The following is a 24844-nucleotide window of genomic DNA, read 5'->3' on the forward strand; positions in this document are numbered from 1 at the left end:
GTCGTAAGTAAGTGTCCTGGACAGCTGACTACTTCTTTTTATCGTCACGATGGAGCATATTGAACTGCATGGCGTTAAACAGGCATCATCTGCCCGCGCCATGCCTTTGACCACGAGCGAAACCTGCAACATTGCTCACGAGAACATGCTTCTCGTCCTGTTCCGTGTAGACAGTCCGTCTGTTTATAGATGCTGTGATACGGCCGTCGTCGATATTATTCGAACTCGCTTATGGTAAGTGAGCGATTCGGCATCCTCGATGAGAGCAGTCACTGATACATGTCCTCAATGAGCGTGTACAGTGGTTCGAGAAGCTGTTTGACTTTGATCTGTGTGGTCAGCTCGCGTTGCAAGGACACACGGAAGGCAAGCGAACAAGGCGCCAACCCGACGTTTCCAGCGTTCTATTTTGTAGCTTGTACTCATTGAGCCTCAACACTCTCAGCTGACTGTGCTGCTGGCATCACCGGGGTTCTTGTGCTCGCTCCTCCAATCAGAAGAGCAGAGGTTTACGAGCACCTCGGCGGGCAAATTTGTTCTGCCTTAAAGCTTGGGTGTCGTGAGTATCAACGGAGTGACTTGTGAGCTCTCTTTCACCTCTTCGCTTCCCTGCCTCGCAGTTATAACGATGGTGTTTGGCATACTCGGTGAGTCCCTGTTGCTAAATCCGCGGAAGCAGAGCTCGTCGTGAAACACAGCGTATAGAGGACAAATATTTGGAACATGTCCCGGGGACAGCACTTTTATCTGAGCTCAGCATCGTGCACGGACATGAGGTTACTCTCGACAAGGCGTCTGACCTAAAGCGGGGAACGGGGAGGCACGCACATATCGTCCTGAACCCACAACCATCTGACGATCCAAGGGACCCGTACGTCATCTTGATATGTTCACTGACTCGAAGTGACACTCATTGTTCTGGGGTCGTGGTAGTCTGAACTGGTCTCGGTGGAAAAAAGAGGCTTGCTTTTGGACTTTGTGCGTCTACTTCTTGTTGAATCTACATTTGGATTGCGATGCCTCTTTGCTAACCATTCATCTTCGCCTGCGATAGGGCGTTCGCGGCGAGCCTCGATGGCGCGCTGTCTCCGATGACAGGGCCAGGATACGTCTTGCTCTCGAAACAGTTTAACACGTCTGTCGACAACGTTGCGTCCAGTTTTGGGGCCATTCTGTTGGGCCTGAGTACCTTCATGTGAGCACGCGTGTTTCCTTAGGTTTTGCTTTGTCGTAGATGCTTGGCTCATCATGAGAGCGTAGGCTTGTTCAAGGCTCTTTTGCCGTCAAGTTCGGACACCGTATCGTGTACCTGTGTTCAGTCTCCCTGGTAAATACCGCTGCATTCGAAGTCTGTAGCTCAAATATTCAATGTCGACACAGATGTTCATAGCCTGCGTCTGGTGCGCTGCGAGCCCAAATCTAACGTCTATTCGAGCCTCTCGTGTATTCCAAGGGTTCGGTATGTCTGCCCTGCAAAGTCTAGTGGCTTCGACTATCGAACAGATATTTTTGTGAGCTATATTTATCAGCCGAGAGCGAGTCTCTCTGACGTCTCATTGGATGATAGTATACACGAAAGAGGGGCACGCTCGGTCATCTGGAGCTTTTCAATCATGGCTGGGATCACACTGTTCGTCGGACATGAGTCTTTCGAAGCTCAAGCTGATGGATCTTTTACAGCGGACCGCTGATATATGGATACGTCGTCCAGAATCTTTCGTGGCAGATGGGGTTTTGGCTTGTAAGCATCCCGTTAGGGATCTGTACTCTGCTTGTCTTCTTCTTTGTCCCCGAGGTATGCCTTCTCTGTTTATTTTACAACCCCTTGTATATAATCTTATTCATAGACAACATTCAAGCGTCATCATCTCCCAACAGTTACTACTGGATCACATGCTAAAAAAACTCTCGAGAGGCATAGTTTGGAGAAAGAATTGAACTCATTGGACGAGGTCGTTTCTGTCCATATCTCCCCTTCCGCTCCTAGCTACCTATCTCAGCTGAAAATTTGGAACGGGATGTTCAGCGATGACCCTCTGTGGAAGGTCGTGGGTAGACCCCTCCCATTCACGTGCTCGCCAGTGGTAAGTCCCAGCTTCTAAGGTGCTCTTTCCAATTTACGTATTGACGCGTTGTAGACGGTGTTCCTCTTCCTGTCCCACGGAATGCAAACCGCTTGGCTGAGTGAGTAGGGTCATCATATACGTGGGTTATTGTCTCAACTGCTCTAGGCTTGCTTCCCATATGCTCGTCGACAATCTTCACTATCGAGTACAACTTCAATGCTTCTCAAACTGTTCGTCACCATATCACCATTATCCATTCATCACTGTGATGTAGCTCATCTGCACACGCAGGGACTGACCAACTTGGGTGGTATTGTCGGCATCGTCATTGCGATGGTCATCACGGGCCCATTGACCGATTGGGGAGCGGTATGGATGTCAAAGAGAAATGGCGGGATTTATGAGCCCGAGTACAGACTCGTATTCATGTCAACAATGCTTCTCGGTGTGTTTGGATATGCAGGCTGGGCAGGTAAATACTTAGCACTTCACTTGCATCGTTATTTCGCTGATCGCGCTCGTCAGTGGGTACAACCAACAATATGCCATGGATAGGTGCTGTAGCCTGCCTCGCGTCAGTTTCAATTACGTCTCCTAATGCACCTCATTGACACATGCTGATTTTCTGTAGGATGGCAAACTTCAGCATGGTAGTTTCTGGATCTGCGGCTGTCACCTATCTCCTGGACACCCACGGGTCCAACGCACTCCACTGCTTCGCGATCAGCAACTTCCTCAAGAACCTGGTCCTCTACGGCTTCAGCTTCTTCGCCAACGGCATGATCGAGCACAGAGGCGTCAAGGCCTCGCTCCTCATCCTCGCCGGATGCCAGGCATTTTGCTGTCTGGCCTCCGTGCCGATGTATATTTTTGGCAAGAGAACGAGGTCATGGGTCAGTCTTTCGCACCGTCTCGGATGAAATTCGGTGTAAGACCATGCTGATGACACTACTGCACCCTGCTCATAGATCGCAAGACATCCTGACTTCTTTGAGGCCGATAGTGCTCACAAGGGTTAAGACATATGTATATAATGGGCTATCAAGGCCTATCGTATCGGCAAATTAGTGAACTGAATGCGGGATGTTGGGGACATAACAGAGAATCACCTTGTAATGAATTCCCTTGTGATGCAGATTTTCTTCAGACAAACAGAGCGGAGCTGTCTGCGAGCTGCAAACCCGCCCGAAAGGCTCTGAATTTCTGATGGAATGGGTCGCACCACTAAGGAAACTCTCGCGAAGCCAGATGATATAGTTGGAACATGGTACGAGGTAATTGAGACAAAATATGGGGGATGCTCGCGCCTAGGGCCCGCATCTCGAACCGGCCTTTCGTTGCTAGTGAAGCGGATTGGTTAAAACTCCGAGGGTACACTGCGCAGCCTAGACATTACGAACCACCAGCAAGGCGCCAAAATTAACATCCATTGAACACGTCCACTGGCTGATGATACAAAACCTGTGGGTCAAACGCAAGCGGTAGTATTAACGTACTCTGTTGATCATACCTAATCGAAATTGTGCAAAAGTGCATACACGAATCCAGCCAATCGTCCAGCAGAACAGAGAGTTCACTCAAGGGGCAGCACCCACGAACATCGACGGGCCAGCAGCCACAACAGCCGCCGCCTTCTTACCTTTCCCGATACTAGCAAAGAACGGCGCGTGTGCGAGGCGCTGCGCCTCGCCACCCATCGACAGCGACACGAACCCCGGCCGGCGACGAGCGCTTTGCACCGGCCCCACGGTGGCCAGCGCGACGGTCGCAGCCACAGGCTTCGGCGGGAGGCTCGCAGTCGAGGCGTGACGCAGGGCGGGCTGGAAGCGCAGCGCCGTCGGCCTCACGTTGGCGTGCACGTTGAAGCTTGAATAGGTGGTGGCGTGCGTGGCGGTGGTGGTGGCGGATGCCGCGCGGATGTGCGAATTGACCAAGTCCAGAGTCAATTTCGGTTTCGGGGCGATGTACGAGGGGTGCGCGATGTCAGGGATGTCAGCGAGCAAGGCGTCGATCTTGGAGGTGAAGGCCGGCGCACGCGGATTGAGGACCTTCGTAGGGGTGCTTGATGCGAGAGGACTCGATGTCACGATGGCCGGGTGCGAAAAGAGGCTGAAAGGTGTGGAGGGACCAGCGGTGCTCGGAGGGGAGGGAGAGTATGTGGCTGAAGACGGCTTGCTATGAGGCGTGATGGGATCGTTCCGTTCGGGGACAGGCTCAGACGAAGATTCGGGTTCAGAAGCAGCAGTAGAGACAAGTTCCTCGAGATCGAGGGGAGCTGAGACCTCAGGGACAGGAGTCGTTTTCATCTCGAGCTGTTGTTCTACCTCCAAGGCCTGACCAGACAAGCAGGCAAGGACACTACGCAAGAACGTGTTGGCGGCTTCAGCGTCCAAAGCAGTCATAGAGCAGTCTCCAGGTAAGGGTGTCATCATAGCTCTCAAAAGCCTCTTGTCAAAAGCACCAGTCTCGTTGTCCAAGCACAGTCTGACCGTCTTAAAAAGTTCCGCAACATCAATCGCATCGCCAGCAACCGCATACATGTTGACAAGCTCCGCGGCGTCAAGTAGTGCAGACGCGGACGCATCGCGGGCCGGAAGTGCGGGCACGGCGGTACGAGAGATATGCCCGCGAATGTTCAGCCGAAAAGCAGCCAGTGAAGGGAAGTGCGTCCACATCCCGAGGGCGACGTCATCTGCAGAGGGTCCCTCGATCTGCTTGCACCGGACCGCACGCATCTTGGACCAGAGCTATAAGATAACCGATCAGCAGTTCACCTACGTAGCGGCTTGTGGAACAGCATACCATTGAGTAAATGTACACAGCGGCGCCCGCAGTAAGGCCTACTGTCGCAGCTGAGAGTACCGCGCGCCCAGTAAGTGCCAGATAGGCCACGTAAGTGCTAGAGAGCTCCACATTGCTGTCCTCGCCGCTAGGCAGGGTTGCAAAAGGAGCTGATGCGTCGAGACATACGAATGGCAAGACCGAGCTCGCGGCGGGTGGCTTGAACAGCGCAACGACAGGTCCGGTACCGGGTGCAGAGAGCGCGCTGCAGAGCTTCACAGGGTCCAAGAATTTCGCCATATCGAATGTGCCTTCAGGTTTTGCAGACATAGACACAGAGGAAGTCAAAGATAAGCCCAAGAAAGATAAACTAGACCGAGAGGCATGGGCGGCAAGCTTGTGGTCGAGGAAATTGAAGACGCCAGTACAAACATGGACGACAAAGAGTGTGAGGTAGAAAATTGTTGCGTAGACGAGCGTAAAGAGGCTCGTGAGAGTCGAGGTCATTAAATTCGTCATTGTGTAAAAGAGCGCGAAGGAATGGGCTGTAAGAAAGAGCGGCGTGGTAGTTGTTCGTGATAGTCGGAGTCAGAGGACTGGAGAGTTCACCGTGACATGAACATCCTACCACATGTGACACTACGTGACTGTGATGTTGCTCTTCGTGACAAGGTGACACCATCTAATCAGCTATGACGTGAGGTAACCTCGAACTTGACCTCGACGCCAACAACCACAACCCACACACAGCGGTCATCAATCAACATGGTGAGCGCTCTAAAAACTACCGTAGTGTCCCGTAGACTCACCGACGTTCCCCCAGTCTCCTTGGGAAGTCCGTGTCTCGACCTCGCGCGGCATGCCGTATTTCTACAACACCCAGACGCAGCAGTCGCTCTGGGATCGCCCACCGGAGCTCACAGAGGAGCAAATAATGAACCTGCCTGGTGCGAGCGAGCATCTCGGTGGGAGCGATTGCCCCGCCCAGGTGCGCGCGAGCCATCTGCTTGTGAAGCACAGCGGGAGCAGGCGTCCATCCAGTTGGAAAGAGGTGCGTCTCTCTTCTTACCCCCTCTATCTTATGCTGCCCTGCCCTGTCCTTCCCTGTCCTATCCATTTCCGTCATCCTCTCTCCGCTCGCTCTCCTTGCCACATTGCTAAACCGCGTCCCATGTGCCCATCACACAGCCGAACATCACGCGCTCGAAAGAAGAGGCTATCACCATCCTGCGAGGGTACGAGTCGCAGATCAACGGCTCTCCGAGCTCGTTCTCCGAGCTCGCGTCCGTACACTCTGACTGCTCTTCGCACTCATCCGGAGGCGACCTCGGCTGGTTCCGCCCCGGACAGATGCAGAAGCCGTTCGAGGACGCGACGTACGCGCTCAAGGTCGGCGAGATTAGCGATGTCATCAGCACGGAGAGCGGCGTGCACTTGATTCTGCGCACTGGTTGATGTTTGAACTTGTGGTGTGGACGATTCAAGTGGTAGTTATGAGGAATTGTCGAAAGAATACAAGCAAATGTCTGTACCATTGATTGGTCGTCGAATTGTTGCCCTCTACTCTGCTATTGCTTTCGCCATTGCTTGTCGCATTGATTTCGAATGAAGTTGTTCTGGCCTTGAAAACTGCACGAATTTGAGATCGACGCGTCTCCAATTGCCACCCTTCGATGACGTTCACGATCGCGGTTGTGGTCTCCTTCATCCTTCTCTCTACTCCTACCCTCGCCAATACCGAGATTATAAACTTCTTGGTTGTTCCCTCTCCCTCTGCTCCGACTTTTCTGTCTCATTCCTCGCTTAACTTTTTGGCACAGCACACTGCTGATTGGTAACTTAGTCGTCATCTGCATAGACGAACCTCGCGAATCCTGATCATTACTTTTTGCGCAGGCCAGTGCTGAGCCCGGCAACATACGAGCGCCAATGGCATGTTGACCCCGCGCCGGTACACACCTTGCTTGAGAGCGTCTGCGATCCGCCTGTTCACGCAGCCGCTGTCAATGATGGCACACCAACCCCACCACCTTGCCCCTATGAGGCATGGGCCGTCCTCGATCTCGACGAGCCCGCATGGAGCTCATACGCAAAGTTCACCCTGAGGGTGTCGTGGCCTGCATCCGTGCGTAACGTGCGATCTATGTACATGATCCACGCATCATTCCTCATACCCTCCGTGTCCTCTGCATCGCGTCGCGATACCCAGTCCCCCGCGGACTTCTCCATCCAGGTCTACACCCCCACAGAGCTCGCGTCCCACCTCGGCCTCCCGGCCTCCCCGCCCTCCCCTCTGGCGCCCGTCTCTCCGCCCCCGACGACGCGCCTCCGCTTCGCCCGCATCCGCCTCGTGTCCACCGGGGTCCGCGCGCGCACCCACGCACCGCTCATGCCCCCTCCCCCGCCGCCCGCAGTCGCCTTCATCACAATCCTCGAGCCGCTCTATTTCACCGTCCTCCCCGCCTCCGTCGCGCCCACCGTCGCGTTCCTGGTGCTCGTGGGCGCCGCAGCGGCTGCGTTCGTCGTGCCGCGCGTAATGAGCGCGCTAGAAGGCGTTGCAGGCACGGCACGGGCGGAGGTGGACCAGATGCGGGATGATGAGGTGCGGTCCGTGCGGAAGGAAGAATGAGCGGGCGTCACGTCAATATGGAACGGTAGGCTGCATCAGGTCTGCAGTTCCTCTGATCTAACATGTACGTTTCTCGATGACCGGCTACGACTTGCAACACATGGTTCCACCATGGATCCGCATATACGAGTCCCATCAGTGTATGTCAGTATCACAGCAGCCCCCTGTGGCATATATCTTGGCAGTCCTTGACGCATGATACACGTCCTGCTTTTGTTCCTGCGCGCATCCCCACCACGCGAGAAGACTCCGGGGCATGTGGTACCCCATTAGTGCTGGTCTGTGTCCCTGTATCTTCTCCTCTGATATACAAGCTATCAGATGCTCAGTCTGCAAAGAATCAGATTCATCGCCTGAATACCACGAATGTATTGTTGCACAAGAAATATGAGCTGCAAGCCGACCTCGGATGCCAGGCCCCGTGCGCGGTCTATATTCGACTCTGATGCAAAAAAGAAACCGCAATGGCACGAGGCCAACGCGGCTCCTGTACTACTAGTCGTAATCCAGCACAAACAAAATAAAATAACGAAAGAAAAATCGAAACGAGTATCGAACCGAAAGTGTGAAAAAGAAATCGAACCGGGAATGAACGGACGCGAATCCATTAAGCGTGCTGTTGAGAAGTGGGGGGATGCTACAGTAGTATAGGATAAGTATAATCGTGCGCCGACGACGCGACGCGGGGAAGAAACTGCTACAACCGCCAAGGCTCGAAGTCGCCAACCAGCCCGGTGCGCACGACCGCCAATCCGTCCGAGTGTCCGAGAGCCGCTGGCCCGCCTGGCCGCCTCTCGCCCCGCCACACCGAGCACCAGCAAGATGGGCGTGGGTATCGCGCAACGCGACGGGCGCCCGCTCACCGCAGCGCGGCCGCGACGCTTGCCGCGTTCGCAAACGCGCTCGGCGGCGAGCGCGACACGCGCTTCTTCTTCATCTCCTCCTTCTCCCGCTCGCGCCGCTCCTGCTTCTCCCGCTCATGACGCTCTTCCTTCTCCCGCTCGCGCTCCCTCCGCTCCTCCTTCTCCCGCTCGCGCTCCTTATCCCTACGCACGAGCCCAAACATCGGCGCCGTAAAGCTCAGCTTCCGCGCCGCACGCTTGAACCCCGCCTTGCCAGCACCGAGCGTCACACCCGCATTCAGCGGCGTCGGGCTTGGACTCGCCCTGGGACTCGAACGCCCCAGCACGCCACCGACGCCTGCACTCACGCCTGCGCCGCTACTCTCCGCCCCGCGCTCCACACCACCCTCAGGCATCTCCGCCCGCCGATGCGTCGCGAACCCAAGCCCAACATGCGCATGCGCCGACCGCGGCCGCCGCCACCTCCCCTCCCCTCCCTCCGCTCCGCCCCTCCCATTCCCATGCACATACCGCCCACGCACACCCTCCCCGTCCGTCGCCGGCCCGTCGCTCAGCTCGCTCGCCTCCGGCGACGCCGCCGTGGCGCGCGCCAGCAGCTGCCCGCGGGACGGCGCCGCGCCCGCGCCCGGCGAGCTGGGGGTGACGTCCACCGCGGGCACCGGCGGCGCCGCTGCGAGGAACCGCCCTGAGCCCGGGGAGCTCGCGCTGAGCGTCCCCGGGCCCGCCGTGTTCGGCCGCTCTGGTGACACGAGCGGGCGCGCGCCAGACGCGCGCCTGCGCGGCGGGGGCTGCACTAGGGGCTGCGCGCGCACTGGCGCGGGCTGGAACAGGCGCGGTGGCGAGGCGGGCGCCGGTATTGGTGGAGCGACGGGCGTGGTTGGGTCGTGCTCTGGCGCTGTGTCCGATTCTAGTTCTGGTAGGGTTTCTTGCGGGTCTGTCTCTAGGCCCGGCGGGCTCTGGTTCTGGTGTGCGCGCGGGCGCAGCGGGCTCTGGAGTGGAGGGAGAGGGGCGGCGGGGAGAGGTGGGGGCGGTGCGGGGTGTGTGTGTGGCAGGGTGCCGAGGCTGGACGAGGACTGTGCCGAGGAAGGCGCGGAGTACAAGGGCGAGTGCGAGTCGACGCTGTGGGTCGTATATGACCCTGCGGACGGCGTCGTGGAGAGGGAGTGCGTGGTTGTGGAGACCGGGAGCGCAGGGACGGGGACGGGCGGGGACGCGGGCGGTTCGGCGGGGGATGACGCCACCGCGGGGTCGCGCGACGTCGACGGACGCGGGCTGCCCGCGTGCGTATCGCCGTCGCTTTGTTGCGCGCGCGATCCTGCGCGGGAGCGCTTCCCCAGCCACGCCCCCGCCGACGTCGCCTCGGACGCGGTCGTCGACTGCGACACCGTCGGCGAGAACGCCGCCCCCGGCGCCGCGAACGCGAACGCGGGCGACGCGGTCCCGCCTCTCTCTTTCCCCTTCTCCCTCTGCCTCTCCTTATCTTTATCTTTATCCTTGTCTTTATCCTTGTCCTTGTCCTTCGCCTTCTCGGGCTTGAAGCTGCGCCGGCGGAACCACCCGCTCGCCTTGCGCTCCGGCTCTTTCGCCTTCGCCTTCTCCTTCGCCCTCCCGCCCTCGTCGTCCAGCACATGCTCCTCCCCATTTACCTTCACATCCGGTACCGGCACCGGCACCGGCGGCACCCCCTCCTTCTCCCCCTCCTTATCCTTCTCGCGAAACACAGTCGGCGCCGTCGACGGCCGCCGCCCATACCCGCCCTCGAGCAGCGACCGGCGCACGCTCCCGTTCGCCTTGCCCTTCCCCGCCTTGCCCTTGCCTTTCACCGTCATCGCCGCTGCCCCGCTCTCGCCGCCCACCACCCCATCCTCGCCCACCGCACCGCCGTTGGGCACGCGATACACCTGCCGCTCCTCCGCCGACGCCCGCGCGCCCACGACGCTCGCAGACCCGCGCAGCATGCGCGGCGACGACGACGGCGACGGCGAGCTGGGCGACGCGGGCCCCGCGCTCGCGCTCACACCAGCACCGACGCGCAGCGCCGGGAGCGACGCCCGCGACGACGCGGTCGCGCTCGGCGCGCTGTGGCTCGTGTCCGACGTGTCCTCCGCGTCTGGTGCGGGACCGAGCCCCGGCGGGACGAGCGGCCCGTGCTCCACATCGCCAAGCCCGAGCGCGTCCACGCCGTTCTCCCCCGCCGCCGTCGCCGCCGTCGCACCGACACCGACACCGACACTGGGAGTGGCACTAGCGGTGGCACCGGAACTGGCGCCGGCGGACGCGGACGCGCCCCACGGCTTGATCCCGAGCGCGGCGGGGTCGAGGTCGACCGCCTGGTAATAAAGGACGTACGCGGCGCCCGCGGGCGAGTCTCCAAAATATCGCGGTATGTCCGCCTCGCGCACCGACTCGATCTTGTCGTCGTCGAACGCGAGCCACCCGGCATCGCTGCTCGCCGCGGGCGCCGCGCCTGCAGTCGCGTTGGACGCCGCGGCGGAGGTGGAGGTTGAAGTGGAGGCGGGGGCGGGGGCGGGGGCGGAGGGTGCGCTGGTGGTTGGAGGTGCGCCGGTGGGGGTGGAGGGGAATGTGGAGGGGAACGTGGTGCCGTTGCTGGGAGCAGAGGCGGGCGGTAACGGCGCGCGCGCGATGGTGACGTAGTGTCCGTGGTGCGGGCCGCTGCGTACAAGCGGGGTCAGTAAGGGACGAACGTGCGTGAGGGCTCGAGACGCGACGCGGGGCAGGGTGCGGGCCTGGGCGCACCGACCTGACCTGACCTGACCTGACCTGCTGTCGTGATGCGGCCCCTGCAGGGCACAGCAGGACAGGGGCAGGGGCAAGAGCAGGGCAAAATGCCCGAATGCCCGAGCGCCCGAGCGCCCGCACAAGGCGCGCACCCCACCTCCGCGTCCTCACCCTGCGCAAACCGCACCCACAAAAGAAAAACCAAAAACCACCAAAAAAAGACCCCTAAAACCAAACCCAAAACCAAAACCAAAAAACGCGACTCACTTCCCGATATGCACCACGATCGCAAACAGCTCATACAGCCGGTCAGGGTCCTCCGCGTCGTCGACGGTGTTGAACAGGCGGAGCTCGCGCGGGAACGCGACGCGGTATGCGAGCTTGATGTAGCGCTGCACGTCGTCCTGGTATTTGAAGCGCTTCAGGTGGAGCGCGAGCACGTTCGGGAGCTTCTTGATCTTCATGCTGCGCGGGCGTCAGCGGCGGGGCAAAGGGACAGAAGGGACGGAAGAGACGAAAGATGGGAGTGGGCAGTGGGCAGTGGGAGCGGGAGCGAGACACGCACCGCTTCTCGGCCTCCTGTAGCCCGCAGCAGCTGTCGCAGAAGAACTTGTTCCGCTGGCAGAGCATCTCGCTCGCGCTGAACTGGCGGAGGCACGCGGTCACGGACGAGTTCTGCTCGATGTCGATCGAGAGGTCGAGGAAGGACTCGTCGCGCGCGGAGACCTGCGCGCGGGCGCGGGTGGCGTGGGCGACAGCGCAGTGAGTGAGCGAGTGAGTGAGTGAGAAAGCGAGCATGTCAGCATACGACCGACCGACCATGCGAGGCGCAACGCGGGGCGAGAAAGCGCGACTCACGGTCTCGCACGTAAGACAGCGCGTCTCGGACGTGAGCACGCCCTCGAAGAGGCGGTGCACGAGCGTGTGCGGGTGCGGATGCGCGTGCGAGGACGCGGAGCGCGTCGTCGCGCCGTTGCCGGAGGAGAGCGTGGCGATGGACGCGGACACTGCGCGAGGGCATGAGCGTGAGCTCTGTATGGGGAAACGGAGCGAGGATGGAGGACGTGTATGCACTCACGGTCGTCGACGCCATCCAGCGTCTCCCCGCGCCCGACACGATGGTTCGCGTCGCTCGCGACCTCCTCCATGATCCGATTCAATAGATAATTCAAAAACTCATGCGCGTCCTGGTGCATCGCGCCGCGGAAGAGCTCGTTGAGCTCGCGGAGCTTGTCGACGAAGGCGCGCGGGGCGACGGTGCCGCGCGCGTCGGGGTGGGTCGCGATGTGGACATAGAGGGAGCGCAGGGCGGAGAAGAGGGTCGGGGGGGCGGGGGGGATGGGGATGGGGAGGGAGGGCGTGGAGGAGGAGGGGGTAGAGGAGGGGGTGGAGGAGGAGGGAGCGCTTGGGGGCGTGGGTTTGGTGGAGGTGGAGGGGGAAAGCGGGGAAGGCGAGGAGGGCGCGGGTGGGTGTGGGTGTGGATGTGGATGTGAGGGCGGGTGTGGATAGGGGAGGGCGGGGAGGGGCGGGGCGGAGAGGTCTGGGGACTGGATGACGAGGTCGCGGAAGGGGGCGCAGAAGTAGAGCGCCTGGAGGACGGAGTTGGCGTAGCTGCGGGTGCGCGCGCGCGCGGGTATACGGTTGGACGGGGGAACGGGCGGATGGAGGAGGACGGGTGGGATCGGCACGGACGGCGCAGTCGGTGATGGGTGAGTGCACAGTCAGCACGCAGACGGGGCACGCGGGGGGACGGGGCACGCACCATGTGTTGCCGAACTGCAGTGCGACGAGGGGGCGTGCGTGAGCGTGTGTGAGCGAGTTTTGGCACGACAAGGTGTAGAGCAAGTCAGGGCGCGCAGGGCGTGCAGAGCGAGAGTGCGAGAGAGAAAGAGAGAGGGCAAAGGAGAGGAAGAGCAGAGGGAGGGAAGGGACGCACGTTCTCGAGGCCGAACTGCTTCGCGTCTGCGCGCGAGGGCGTGGGCGCGGCGGGCCCCGCTGTGCCGTTTGCGGTGGCGTGGAGGGCGGCGAGCGGGTTCGGCGGTGCGGGGGACGAGGCGGGTGCGGGTGCGGACGGGGGCTGCTGCTGCACGGCGAAGGAGATCCATTTTGCGGCTTTGGATATGGCCATCGTGGGCCGCGGGAGATCGGACGCCGCTGCGTGCGGGAGTGGAAGAGAGGAGGAGGAGGAGGAGGAGGAGGAGGAGGAAGCGAAGGGGACGTCGGGCGGACGTGGAGGCAGTCCAGAGACCAGAGCCCGCGTTGCATGACCTAATACACCCTGCGCCGTATCCTCGGCCCTCCACCGCTCACCACCGTCCCTCCAGGCCACCGCCGTCCAGCCCAGTCCCGCCCCGCCGTCCCAGCCTCCCCGCCGTCGCGCCCGCACACCGCCGCGTCGCATGACTCCACCGAACATCGCCGGCGCAGACGAGCCCTCTCAGTGCCCTCCCCTTCCCTCCTTCTGTGCTATCGCGCGCCCGCGTCCTGTGCCTGGCGTGCCTCGCCGACTCGTGCTCGGCCCTCCCACGCCCGCTCCAGTCCTCCGCAACCCTCTCCCCGAGTCCTCAGCCTCCCGCCCGTCTCTAAGCCAGCCCGGCTTCTTCATTATACAGCCTCCAGTCTCGGCCGGCCGCGGGGCGCCCCCCTCTCTGATCGATCTCATCTCTGATCTCTCGTGACGTCCAAGTGAAGCCTCACAGCACGCACAACCCACACGCGATGCCCTTTCCCGTCTACTTATCAGACTATCACTATCGCCCATCCGCATCACGTATCAGTCACCCCGCGCCTTCTTTCATTAACTGCCCCCGCGCCTCCACATAGCACGAGCTGTACGCCGTGGTCGATCGGTGGACGACCCCGGGGAATACAGCGCACGCAGCAAGCTTCAGCTTCAGCGAGCATCTCTCTGATCTAAGACATAGCTCCCAGAGTCCGAGGCGCACTGCGCAGGCCCTCATATAGTCGCCGCGCGTCCACGTACCTCGTGCCCCCTCCCCTTCGACTCGCACAAGCTCGCACATACAGTACCAAGCAAAGTATCTCACCCGTTCGTCCGTGCCGGGCCCGCGCCTCGTTATCCCCGTCCGCGCGCCCGCCTCCTTTGTCTACAACAGCACATTAGGGCGTCCGAGTCGTAGGCCCCTGTGCTTCCCCGCCATCATCGAGATTCGAGTCATCGATCGTGCAAGCGCCTCCTGCTTTCCTGCTTGCTCGCTCACACCAACCGCCCTCTCCTGAGCTATGTGCGTATGCACCCAACAAGAGACCATCAGGATCGCGCTGTCCCAGAGCTAGCCAGAGCCAGACCCCGCGACCCCATGTCCTGTCCTCGCGCGCGCGCGCGCTCATTAGCACGATACCAGCGCCGACTGCCCACCGGTCTCCACCCAGATATCACCCTCTGGCAGGCATACGAATGCCCTCTAGCCTCGATTGACAATGTACCCCGTAATCAGCCGCGCGCCGCGTGCCCCAGACCGCCCACACCTGCCGTGCTCACTGCTCTTCCCGACGTCTGTGCGCACCGCCTGCGCGCTCGGTCCTTCGCGACGGACCCGAACAGCGGACAACACCGCTTTGCACACATGCGGGCCATCGTGTCCGCCCATCTCTGCTGGATAGACACAGACACCGACGAGCGCAGTCGCACATGAGCCTGGCCCGCCCACGGCACCCGGCTCGGTCACGCGCACGCGCTCTGTTTTTCTGCTCATCTCTGAATCTTGTCCGCAGCCCTGTGGCGCCGCGCTCGAGCGCGAGTTTCTCCGCTCGTTTCCGTCGGCGCAGACGACGATGGGCCTGTACTTCTTCCGTGGCGCAGCGCCTTCACATGACTGTCTCCTGTGCCACTTCCTCGTCCTCGGTCCTCGGTCTGGCTTTCTGTGATGCTCTCATCCGGCCCCTCGTCCCTCAGGCTATCTTTTGAACAATCCCATCTGAAGAATCATTCCTCGTGGTAAATTGTTCAATGGACATCGCGACGTCCGCTCCGACGAGGTGGCAGGCCTTGCCTTCGGCAGTGGCAAGGCGGGTTCTCCAGACCTTGACGGTCGTTCTCCAATTCACACTTCCGTAAAGGGTGTGGTATGTTCTAACATCCCTGGTACGCGCGCACTCGAGCAAGTTGTTACGTTCACCGCTCACGTCGCAACCTCCCCAGATGTCGACCAGCATCCTGAAAGCTCGGAGACCCCCGCTCCAACTCCACGCTCTGTACTTGCAGACCCAAAACGATGCCTCGTCACGCAGGACTCAGGACCATCGGTCATGCCGTGCTATCTGCTCAACCTGCGCCTCTGGCAGTACAACAGGATGGTGCGTCCGGTCCTGCCTCTCGCGTCGCGATCGGCCGTTGATAGCCGGACGCAGCTGACGCGCTTCGAATGGCAGTGGGGGACGAAGTATGCGTCGCTAGAGCCGGATGTAGAGGCGAACAGGATCTATCGTGCGTCGTGCTGTTGTCTGCGACTAGGTGGCCCTTGAATTCCCTCGCTGGTTACAATTCGTGAAGACTTGTTGGAATCATTTGACAGCAACCGCTGGCTGCTACTCCTGACCCCTGAAATAGTGAATAAAATATGGGACCACTGTACAATATTTATGAACGATGCCAAAAATCCGAACCAGCAATCTCCTATTGAGTCGATTCGTCTGACCTCGTTCTCGGCGATAGATTTATTTGACGATCGTGTAGATTTATGAAGGTGGTGAGGCCTTTGCATATCGGCTGTTGCTGCTGGACAAGGACCTTCTCCCGATTGAACGATTCGATGAGCTACACTCATCCGGAGGGTCTTCTCCGCCCCTCGCCATCCCCACCGAACGAAAATTCACCTACCATTCATATGCATTCGACACTCTACCGACCTTCGTTTCTAGTGTCAAACCTCACTTGATCATCCTCGACTCGGCCGCAAAGCTGTTTCGTCAGGCAATACCGGGACCACGGGGAGTATTGACCGTGGTGCATTCGCTTTGGCCGATATCCGAACGCAATGCCACTACCATGTTTTCCCCACTTGAACATATCTATCGAGTTTGGCTTGAATTCGAGGAACCCCTTGGATTCGCGAATATGTCGCGCACTCCTCTGTGGACGTCTGCTCTCGACACGGGTCCGCGTCTGCCCAGGATACGGCATATGTCGCCGATAGTTTGTTCTGGGCCGTGCTTTCACAGTCGGTTCGCGTGGAAGCCGTCTGTCTGCTCTAGCTGTTGGTGTACTCGCGATGACGACGACTCTGCTTCCTCGGACAGCGACGATTGCTTCGGGAGCCTCAGCTCGTCTGAGTATAAAGCGTATCGCAGACGGCTATATCAATATGTAATAATATGACACACACGATGTCTCAAGAAGATCGCGAAGCGCGGGCGTTGGACCTCCCGTGTGCTCAACGACAAGTAATTGCGAGGATATCCTGTGAGCGCGCGTGGCTGAGGACACTATAACAGCGAAAACGACCGTATCATAGCCGGTGTTTTTGTCTCGTGAGGAGTGGAATGGATTGGGAATCTTAGTCCTTATCTGTAATTGAGGTAATTCCTTCGACGTTCTGTTCTTGCTTGTATAACTCTACCGAGGCCCCTTTGCTGAGCCCGCATGGTGATATCGGTTGTCGGGATTCTTTATATGACCAATGATTATTGGGATTCGTTTTAACAACTACCGTTGAGTGACTGTTGAGTGCTGATGAAAAATGCCCGCCAGTTTGGTTCTACATGGCATCATTGTGTAGACAGTGAACCTCTCCTGTACTCAACGACATGCTATTGCGAGAAGGCGAGGGCGTATGTGGCTGAGGATACTATTACGGCGATGACGACTGCATGGTGATCTTGTCAGTGCTTTTCTCTCAGCAGGAGTCGGCATGGTTCTTATGCTAGATTCTCTGGCGGCCGCCCGGGTCACACGCTTGGTATTATAAGCATACTCTAGCGAGTTCGGGAGGACATAATATCAGCCCCAATTTTATTAGATTGGCATTGGGAGTCATTTGAGTACGTTTTGTGAATGCCACAGTTTCCTGCGGCATTGTCAAATTTCGCCACTCAATTTGGTCTCGCATCACATGACTGTCCCGCTAAGAGTGGCTCACTCGTCTTCACTGACTTGCTTCTTGTCGCGCAACTCGAATCTGCAGCCGACGTTGATTTAGCCCTGTCTTGAAAACACTCCTCCCCATAAATACAAATAATAGCAAGGATATTCAATATTGCGATACAATGGGCATCATAGGATCTTTACCATCGAGGTGGTCAAGCGCAGCCGGGAGTGGTGGTGATTCTAGTTCTTTAGACGTTACAGGTACGCCTGCCCCCATGCTACCCTTTTTGCATTCTTTTTCAACTCCTACAGAGATTCATCCACACTTCGAGGACCACAAAAATATATGTTGCATTCCACCATCTACGCCTTTGGCTGCGAATTCCAAAGCGTTCAGCAATACAACATCAAGAACGTTGATTGGCTCAAGCCCTTCCAAGACCGATAGTGGTAGCACAGGATCTTTAAACAGTAGTGCGTCAACAGCCATACGACGCGTCTTTCTGTTCGCTAAATCTTCAGCTTCCCAAGACTCCGCTCTCCGTTCCGAAGGCTCGAGACACACATGTAATGCCCACCGGCCCGTTAATTCAGACGAGAAATCACACGGTAGAAAGCGCAGCATAGAGCCTATAACATCCGTTGAATCAAATCCAACCAAGAAGCGTAGAATTGATGAAGCGTTACCTATCCAGAGTACGCTGCCTATTTTTCCAATCTCTTATTCACTAATACGTCTGCTCCTCAGAAACCAAAGAACCTAACACCTTTGCTCCATTTGCGAGTACCAGTAAATCAAGTTCCACAGATACTACTAGTACGCAAGCGATCCTTTGACTCTGCATCTCATTTGATACCCCAACCTCATAAGACGCGGACCAACCGTCTGAAACCCAGAGAACCCATTATCCAGCCCCATTGGAAAACTCGAATACCAAGCAATGCCTCATAACAAACAAGGATGCGTCAGAGGCCTCGATTGAGCCATGCTACCTCCTGAACCAGCGCCTATGGAGAAACGGCGAGTTTGTACGTTCGATATTATCCTTCACTTCTCAAATGTTAATTGAATTCATGATTGTTGATGTAGCTTACACGTCTCGAATGGTGGTGGGGGATGAAATATGATTCACTCGAGCTGGACACGGAGGCAAATAAACTATACCGTACGTCGCCATTGTTTGGGTGCTGATGACAACTGATATCCCTACCTACCTCAGTTGACAGCGAATGGCTGAGGTCATTTGATAGCGACCGCTGGCTGTTGCTTCCACCTCCTGAAATGGTGAACAATATATGGGACCATTGTAGGAAATTTTTCAAGGCTCCATCAGACTTTGTTATGCCCCCCATCGAGACGGTTCGCCCCTTTGCTCATTCGTTGATCTTTCTCTCATGACTTGGTAGGTTTATGAAGGCGCTGAAATATTTGAATACCGGCTGCTGCCATTGGACCCCCGCCTCCGTTCCTTCGATCGGTTCAACGGGCCTAAATCAAGCATTCCAATCACAACACCCACTTCAGCAACAGAGCAGCGAACCTCCATACACCATTCATTTCCGTACGAGACATTACCGACTCTTGTTAGTCGCGCAAAACCTCACTTTGTCATATGCGACTCGGCTCCAAAACTATTTCACCACATAATCTCAGGGCCGTCGCGACTTTCATCCGATGTTCAGTCGCTGTGGCCAATATCTGAACCCGAAGCATCGTGCATGCTTCGCAATGTACACTACGTGTATTGCGCTTGGCTTGAACGGCGTCCACCTCCACACTTTGCGTCATCACCCCGCACTGTCCTTCGGGTGCCTTCTACATGTCGAAAACTACCCAAGACACGTCACCTGCCCCCTCCAACGTGTACCGGTCCATGCTCCAATAGCCGATTTGCATGGATTCCTTCATTATGTTCTTGGTGTAGGGGCGATTTTCGCCCTCGCGACACTCCTGGCTCTGATAGCGACGAAAGCATCAGCCCATCCGAGGCTGCATCTGAGTATAGAGCATACCATAGAAACTTGACTCAGCATTTGGGAACGTGGCAAGCCTGTTGCTCACAGCAGATGAAGAAACGAGGAAGGTGGACGTCTCGTGTGGATAATGACGAGCAGTTGCGAAGCTATGCCGAAGAGCGACCACGAAAAATTGCGCGGACGGTGTAGTGGCATTCGTCTTGTAGTGCATACGTTCTCGATGATGATACCGCAATTGCTTACTTTCACGCTGCTGAATTTATATTGTATAGCTTCCTCTAAGATCCGACGCTATGTCTCAATTAAAGCAGGCAGAGAGCGGCGTCTTTTCCCCAGCACGTCCTTGCACAATCACGTCAAAATGCCTTATTTTATACACCACAAATTCGAACTCCTCATCCATCCATCCATCCATCCATCCATCCATCCATCCATCCATCCATCCATATCCATCCATCCATCCATCCCTATATAGAGGGCGACAGTGAAGAATTGTGGCAAAACTCCGCCGGCTAATGTCGCGTGTTGTCGCTTATGCTCGCGTGGGCCACGTAAGAAACCACGCGAGCGAAGCGAGCGCCATGACAAATTTGGCGAGCGGAGCGAGCTGTCTCTTCAGCCGCCCGGCAACCTCGGCAACTGGAGCGGGCCGTGTCTCGGCAGCTGTCGGGGTTTTACACGGCATCCCGGTCTGCCCGGCAATGCCAACAACTGGAGCAGGCCGTGCCTCGGCAGCCATCGGGGCTCAAAATGGCATTCTGGCACCCCACAGGGAACCTCACGGGGGAGCCTCATAGGGCAGAATCTCATAGGGGAGCCTTATGGGCAGAACCTTTCATGGAATATGAAAAGGGAGCCTAATAGGGAAGCCATATAGGCAGGATCTGGCAGAGAAACCTTATAGGGGAATCTTTTGAATGTCATCTTGCAAAATCTCATGGAGGGGCCTTATAGGGGAATCTTATAGGCAGGACATTATAGAATATCATGGGAATTAGACTTTATGGGCACTAAAAGTGATATTCTAGCACCTTATAGAGGAGCTTCACAAGAGAGCCTCACTGGCAAGATCTTATAGAGGAACCTGACAAAGGAACATAATAGGTAAGCATAATGGAGAAACCTAACAGGGGAATATAATAAAGGAACCTATATAGGAGAACCTTATATGGGCCATATCTTGGCAGCTGTTGGAGCTTGAAATAGTATCCCAGCGCTTTATGGAAAAGACTTATAGGTATGACCTTATAGAGGAACTAAATAATGCTTGACAAGAGAGTCTTATATAGAGAATATTATGGGCAGGACCTTATAGAATATGATAAGAGAGCTATATTAGGGCAAAATAATCTATGGGCACTGAACTCATAGGCACTAAAATTTACAGGCACTGGACTTTACAGGCACTAGACTTTACGAGCACTGGACTTTACAGAGACTAGACTTTATAGGCACATGAGACCGAGCACTGTAACAAAAACTCAGATTAAGCATGGTTGTGCCGTCGCAACGCGACGGGTGAAAAGCTAGTAAATAGAGGGCGACACTGCAAAATTGTGGCGCTGGGCCGGCGGCTCACGTCGCGTGTCTTCGCTTATGCTCGCGTGGGCCACGTAAGAAACCACGCGAGACCACTGTCCCATAGGCTTCGGGACGCGAAACGGAGCGTGTCGGAGCTCGAAACGGAGTTGGTCAGCGCGCGCGTGCCCGGGGCTAACCTAAGCATAGGGAATTCTCTTCCCCTGGCACTGTCTTGCAGTGATTTCTTCAGGCAAGGGGGCATTCAGCAAGTGCTTAGCTTGGCAACCACTCTGGGCTCTTGGTTTTGTTTGCAGGTATTTTTTGAATAAATAAATAATCCATAAATAGAGGGCAACAGTGAAAAATTGTGGCACTTGAGCAATGGCTATGCTTGCACAGGCCACATAAGAAACCATGTGAGCAAAGCAAGCATCCATGACAAATTGGGTGAGCAGAGTAAGCCATGTTTTGGTGCTCCTAGCAACCCTAGCAACTAGAGTGGGCTATGCCTCTGCAGCCATTGGAGCTTGAAATGGCATCTTAGCATCTTACAAATGAACCTTACGGGGGAGCTTCATAGGTGGGACTCTGATGGGGGAGCCTCATAGGGCATAATCTCATAGGGGAATCTAATGGATGGAACCTTATAGGGAGCTTTATATAGGAATCTTACAGGAAGGACCTTATAGGATGTCACAGAAGAGCCATATAGGGATATTGGGGCACAGGAATTTTAGTAAGCAGAGTGAGCCATGTCTTGGGTGCTCCTAGCAACCCTAGCAACTGGAATGGGCTATGCCTTAGCAGCCATTGGAGCTTGAAATGGCATTCTAGCACCTCACAGAGAACCTCATGGGGGAGCCTCATGGGTGGGTCCTGATAGGGGAGCCTCATAGGGCAGAATCTCATAGGGGAATCTAATAGATGGGACCTTATAGAGAGCTTTATATGGGAATTTTATAGGAAGAACTTTATAGGATATCATAAAAGAGCCATATAGGGATATTGGGGCACTGGACTTTATGGGCACTGGACTTTACAGGCACTAGACTTTATAGGCACTGTACTTGACAGGCACTAGACTTTATAGGCACTGGAATTTGTGGACACTGGACTTTGTGGACACTAGACTTTATGGGCACTGGACTTTACAGACACTAGACTTTATGGGCACTGGACTTTACGGGCACTGGACTTTATGGGCACTGGACTTTATGAGCACTGGACTTTATAGTCAGTGCACTCTACAGGCACATGAGACCAAGCATTATAACAAAAACTCAGATTAAGCACGGGCATTGGACTTTACAGGCACTAGACTTTATAGACACTGGACTTTGTGAACACTAAACTTTACAGACACATCAGACCAAGCACTGTAACAAAAACTCAGATTAAGCATGGTTGCGCCGTCGCAACGCGACGGGTGAAAAGCTAGTCCCTATATAGAGGGCGACAGTGAAGAATTGTGGCAAAACTCCGCCGGCTAATGTCGCGTGTTGTCGCTTATGCTCGCGTGGGCCACGTAAGAAACCACGCGAGCGAAGCGAGCGCCATGACAAATTTGGCGAGCGGAGCGAGCTATCTCTTCAGCCGCCCGGCAACCTCGGCAACTGGAGCGGGCCGTGTCTCGGCAGCTGTCGGGGTTTCACACGGCATCCCGGTCTGCCCGGCAATGCCAACAACTGGAGCAGGCCGTGCCTCGGCAGCCATCGGGGCTCAAAATGGCATTCTGGCACCCCATAGGGAACCTCACGGGGGAGCCTCATAGGGCAGAATCTCATAGGGGAGCCTTATGGGCAGAACCTTTCATGGAATATGAAAAGGGAGCCTAATAGAAAAGCCATATAGGCAGGATCTGGCAGAGGAACCTTATAGGGGAGGAATCTTTTGAATGTCATCTTGCAAAATCTCATAGAGAGGCCTTATAGGGGAATCTTATAGGCAGGACATTATAGAGTATCATGGGAACTAGACTTTATGGGCACTAAAAGTGATATTCTAGCACCTTATAGAGGAGCTTCACAAGAGAGCCTCACTGGCAAGATCTTCAAGAGGAACCTGACAGAGGAACATAATAGGTAAGCATAATAAAGAAACCTAACAGGGGAATATAATAAAGGAACCTATATAGGAGAACCTTATATGGGCCATATATTGGCAGCTGTTGGAGCTTGAAATAGTATCCCAGCACTTTATGGAAAAGCCTTATAGGTATGACCTTATAGAGGAACTAAATAATACTTGACAAGAGAGTGTTATATAGAGAATATTATGGGCAGGACCTTATAGAATATGATCAGAGAGCTATATTAGGGCAAAATAATTTATGGGCACTGGACTTTATAGGCACTAAAATTTACAAGCACTGGGCTTTACAGGCACTGGACTTTACGAGCACTGGACTTTACAGAGACTAGACTTTACAGGCACATGAGACCAAGCACTGTAACAAAAACTCAGATTAAGCATGGTTGCGCCGTCGCAACGCGACGGGTGAGAAGCTAGTAAATAAAGGGCGACACTGCAAAATTGTGGCGCTGGGCCGGCGGCTCACGTCGCGTGTCTTCGCTTATGCTCGCGTGGGCCACGTAAGAAACCACGCGAGACCACTGTCCCATAGGCTTCGGGACGCGAAACGGAGCGTGTCGGAGCTCGAAACGGAGTTGGTCAGCGCGCGCGTGCCCGCGGCTGCTGCGAGCCTTGCGATACCTGATCTCTGCCATCAACCATCATCATCTCTGTCCCAGACCCTCATCTGTGCTCTCCTCTGCTTTATTCCTTACTGGCTTTTCTCTCAAACTCTACTCTGCTCTACTGGGTGTCTCTGAGCACGGATTCTGCTTAGAAAAAGCCTACAGGGTGTGAAGTCTACCAGCACGGCCTTAGTTTGCTGTAGCCAAAAGCAGTCTTTTCATAGCTGCCTGGACCTCTCTCATCCTGCGGTGTTTCAGTTGCTCAGGTACCTTTTACCACGATCTCGCAGTCACAACGACCTGCTTTGCAGACAACGGGTGACATTGAGTCGTCAAAGAGCATTGGGAATCCTTTTCCCCTGGCACTGTCTTGCGGCAATTTCTTCAGGTGAACTGTGAGGGGGCATTCAGCGAGTGCTTAGCTTGGCAACCACTCTTGGCTCTTGGTTTTGTTTGCAGGTGTTTTTTTTATTTAACTTTTCACAATGAGTGTTCCACCTTTGTAAGTCTGTGTTGCTTGCATCATGTCTATTGTGCTCAACTCTTTTTGTAGGCCTCCTAATGAGGGTGTGGTGGAAGTCTGGATGCCTGCATTGGCACCTTTGTGAGTGTTTTTGGCTTGCTTGGATACTGTTTCAGTGCTAAAATTCTCTTTAGAGATGATGATGAGGATGATCTCTATATGACACCTCCACCTGAGACTGCACATAAGTAGGTGTTTTACTTTTTGCTTATTGGTTGTGTGTACTCATATTTGCTATAGTGAGAACACCAATGATAGTGAAGATGAGGATGATCTCTATATGACTCCTCCACCTGAGAATCTCAATGGGTATGTGGTTTTATTTAATCTTTTTATGGTCATTGGCTAAAAAGAAGAAACTATAGACATGTTGAAAACCAAGAGGCTGTTGAAGAGGCTGCCCATGTGGATGTGACTATGACAAGGTATGCAGTTTTTGTTAAATCACACAAAATTTGTTTATTAATTTTGGGGTTTATAAGAACTCCTCCTAGGACTCCTGAGCATGAGCGCCAGACTGTGCGAGAGCAAGAGCGTGCTGAAAGGCTTCAGATGACTTCTCCTACTCTCCGGCGCGAGCGTTCTGCATTACGAGGCTCTATTCGTCAGCCTGTTTTTGAGGATCTCTCTAGACCTTCCCATCCTGCTACTTCTAATTCTGCTCAGCCTCCTATTTCTCTTGCACCACCCATTCAGCTTCACCAGCCTGCCACACTTGCTCCTCCTGTCCAGTCATACCATTCTACAGTGGCTGCTTCCTCTGCTCCATCATATCATCCTGCTCAATATGTTCCTCCCCACTTTTATCCTGCTCCCATGTTCCAACACTCTGTCTATCATGGTGCTATGGCTTATCAAATTCCTGGACAATATCCTATCTATGCTCCCCCTCCTATGCCTGCACCACCACCTCATTATTGGCCTGTGAATGTTTCTGCCCATCCTAATCTTCCACGCCATTTGATTGGGAATCATGATCGACAGGCTCGCATGCGTCTTGCAG

The 24844-nt window shown here is 55.8% G+C and overlaps 9 protein-coding genes across 9 annotated transcripts; 7 read left to right on the forward strand and 2 right to left on the reverse strand.

The window, feature by feature from the left end:
* Nucleotides 1-628: 628 nt before the first annotated feature.
* HETIRDRAFT_99000 (major facilitator superfamily) lies at nt 629-3085 on the forward strand (the record flags this gene model as incomplete). The annotated part of the gene is made up of 15 exons (XM_009542235.1): nt 629-647; nt 706-871; nt 934-978; nt 1055-1195; nt 1261-1327; nt 1381-1511; nt 1568-1630; nt 1681-1795; nt 1848-2084; nt 2139-2184; nt 2232-2296; nt 2358-2538; nt 2592-2640; nt 2698-2959; nt 3035-3085. The coding sequence occupies 15 exons, from the start codon at nt 629-631 to the stop codon at nt 3083-3085; spliced, it is 1638 nt and encodes a 545-aa protein (XP_009540530.1).
* A 210-nt stretch (nt 3086-3295) lies between these two features.
* HETIRDRAFT_149346 (uncharacterized protein) lies at nt 3296-5177 on the reverse strand (the record flags this gene model as incomplete). Its single annotated transcript, XM_009542236.1, has 2 exons — nt 3296-4813; nt 4869-5177. 2 exons carry the CDS (start codon nt 5175-5177, stop codon nt 3644-3646), a joined length of 1479 nt encoding a protein of 492 aa, XP_009540531.1. The 3' UTR covers nt 3296-3643.
* A 386-nt stretch (nt 5178-5563) lies between these two features.
* On the forward strand, nt 5564-6302 carry HETIRDRAFT_58537 (uncharacterized protein; the record flags this gene model as incomplete). Its single annotated transcript, XM_009542076.1, has 3 exons — nt 5564-5615; nt 5671-5898; nt 6036-6302. The coding sequence occupies exons 1-3, from the start codon at nt 5613-5615 to the stop codon at nt 6300-6302; spliced, it is 498 nt and encodes a 165-aa protein (XP_009540371.1). The 5' UTR covers nt 5564-5612.
* A 272-nt stretch (nt 6303-6574) lies between these two features.
* HETIRDRAFT_241893 (uncharacterized protein) lies at nt 6575-7365 on the forward strand (the record flags this gene model as incomplete). Its single annotated transcript, XM_009542237.1, has 3 exons — nt 6575-6607; nt 6706-6972; nt 7057-7365. Coding segments are annotated over 3 exons (609 nt in total), but the record flags the coding sequence as incomplete, so codon positions are not given.
* Nucleotides 7366-10660: 3295 nt separating this feature from the next.
* Nucleotides 10661-12014, reverse strand: HETIRDRAFT_41237 (cysteine peptidase C19; the record flags this gene model as incomplete). The annotated part of the gene is made up of 5 exons (XM_009542033.1): nt 10661-10784; nt 10971-11012; nt 11346-11543; nt 11644-11804; nt 11937-12014. Coding segments are annotated over 5 exons (603 nt in total), but the record flags the coding sequence as incomplete, so codon positions are not given.
* A 2384-nt stretch (nt 12015-14398) lies between these two features.
* On the forward strand, nt 14399-16408 carry HETIRDRAFT_99006 (uncharacterized protein; the record flags this gene model as incomplete). Its single annotated transcript, XM_009542238.1, has 7 exons — nt 14399-14597; nt 14725-14962; nt 15023-15183; nt 15241-15395; nt 15450-15525; nt 15785-16195; nt 16260-16408. The coding sequence occupies 7 exons, from the start codon at nt 14399-14401 to the stop codon at nt 16406-16408; spliced, it is 1389 nt and encodes a 462-aa protein (XP_009540533.1).
* An 895-nt stretch (nt 16409-17303) lies between these two features.
* HETIRDRAFT_307013 (uncharacterized protein) lies at nt 17304-17961 on the forward strand (the record flags this gene model as incomplete). The annotated part of the gene is made up of 4 exons (XM_009542239.1): nt 17304-17385; nt 17437-17598; nt 17647-17820; nt 17873-17961. The coding sequence occupies 4 exons, from the start codon at nt 17304-17306 to the stop codon at nt 17959-17961; spliced, it is 507 nt and encodes a 168-aa protein (XP_009540534.1).
* Nucleotides 17962-18048: 87 nt separating this feature from the next.
* HETIRDRAFT_305490 (uncharacterized protein) lies at nt 18049-19290 on the forward strand (the record flags this gene model as incomplete). The annotated part of the gene is made up of 4 exons (XM_009542240.1): nt 18049-18153; nt 18215-18290; nt 18345-18484; nt 18532-19290. Coding segments are annotated over 4 exons (1080 nt in total), but the record flags the coding sequence as incomplete, so codon positions are not given.
* A 4582-nt stretch (nt 19291-23872) lies between these two features.
* On the forward strand, nt 23873-24819 carry HETIRDRAFT_241641 (uncharacterized protein; the record flags this gene model as incomplete). Its single annotated transcript, XM_009542241.1, has 5 exons — nt 23873-23922; nt 23976-24029; nt 24082-24150; nt 24207-24266; nt 24324-24819. Coding segments are annotated over 5 exons (729 nt in total), but the record flags the coding sequence as incomplete, so codon positions are not given.
* Between the last annotated feature and the right edge of the window lie 25 nt (nt 24820-24844).

This window comes from Heterobasidion irregulare (genome assembly GCF_000320585.1).
Source record: "Heterobasidion irregulare TC 32-1 unplaced genomic scaffold scaffold_01, whole genome shotgun sequence".
NCBI classification, from domain to species: Eukaryota; Fungi; Basidiomycota; class Agaricomycetes; order Russulales; family Bondarzewiaceae; genus Heterobasidion; species Heterobasidion irregulare.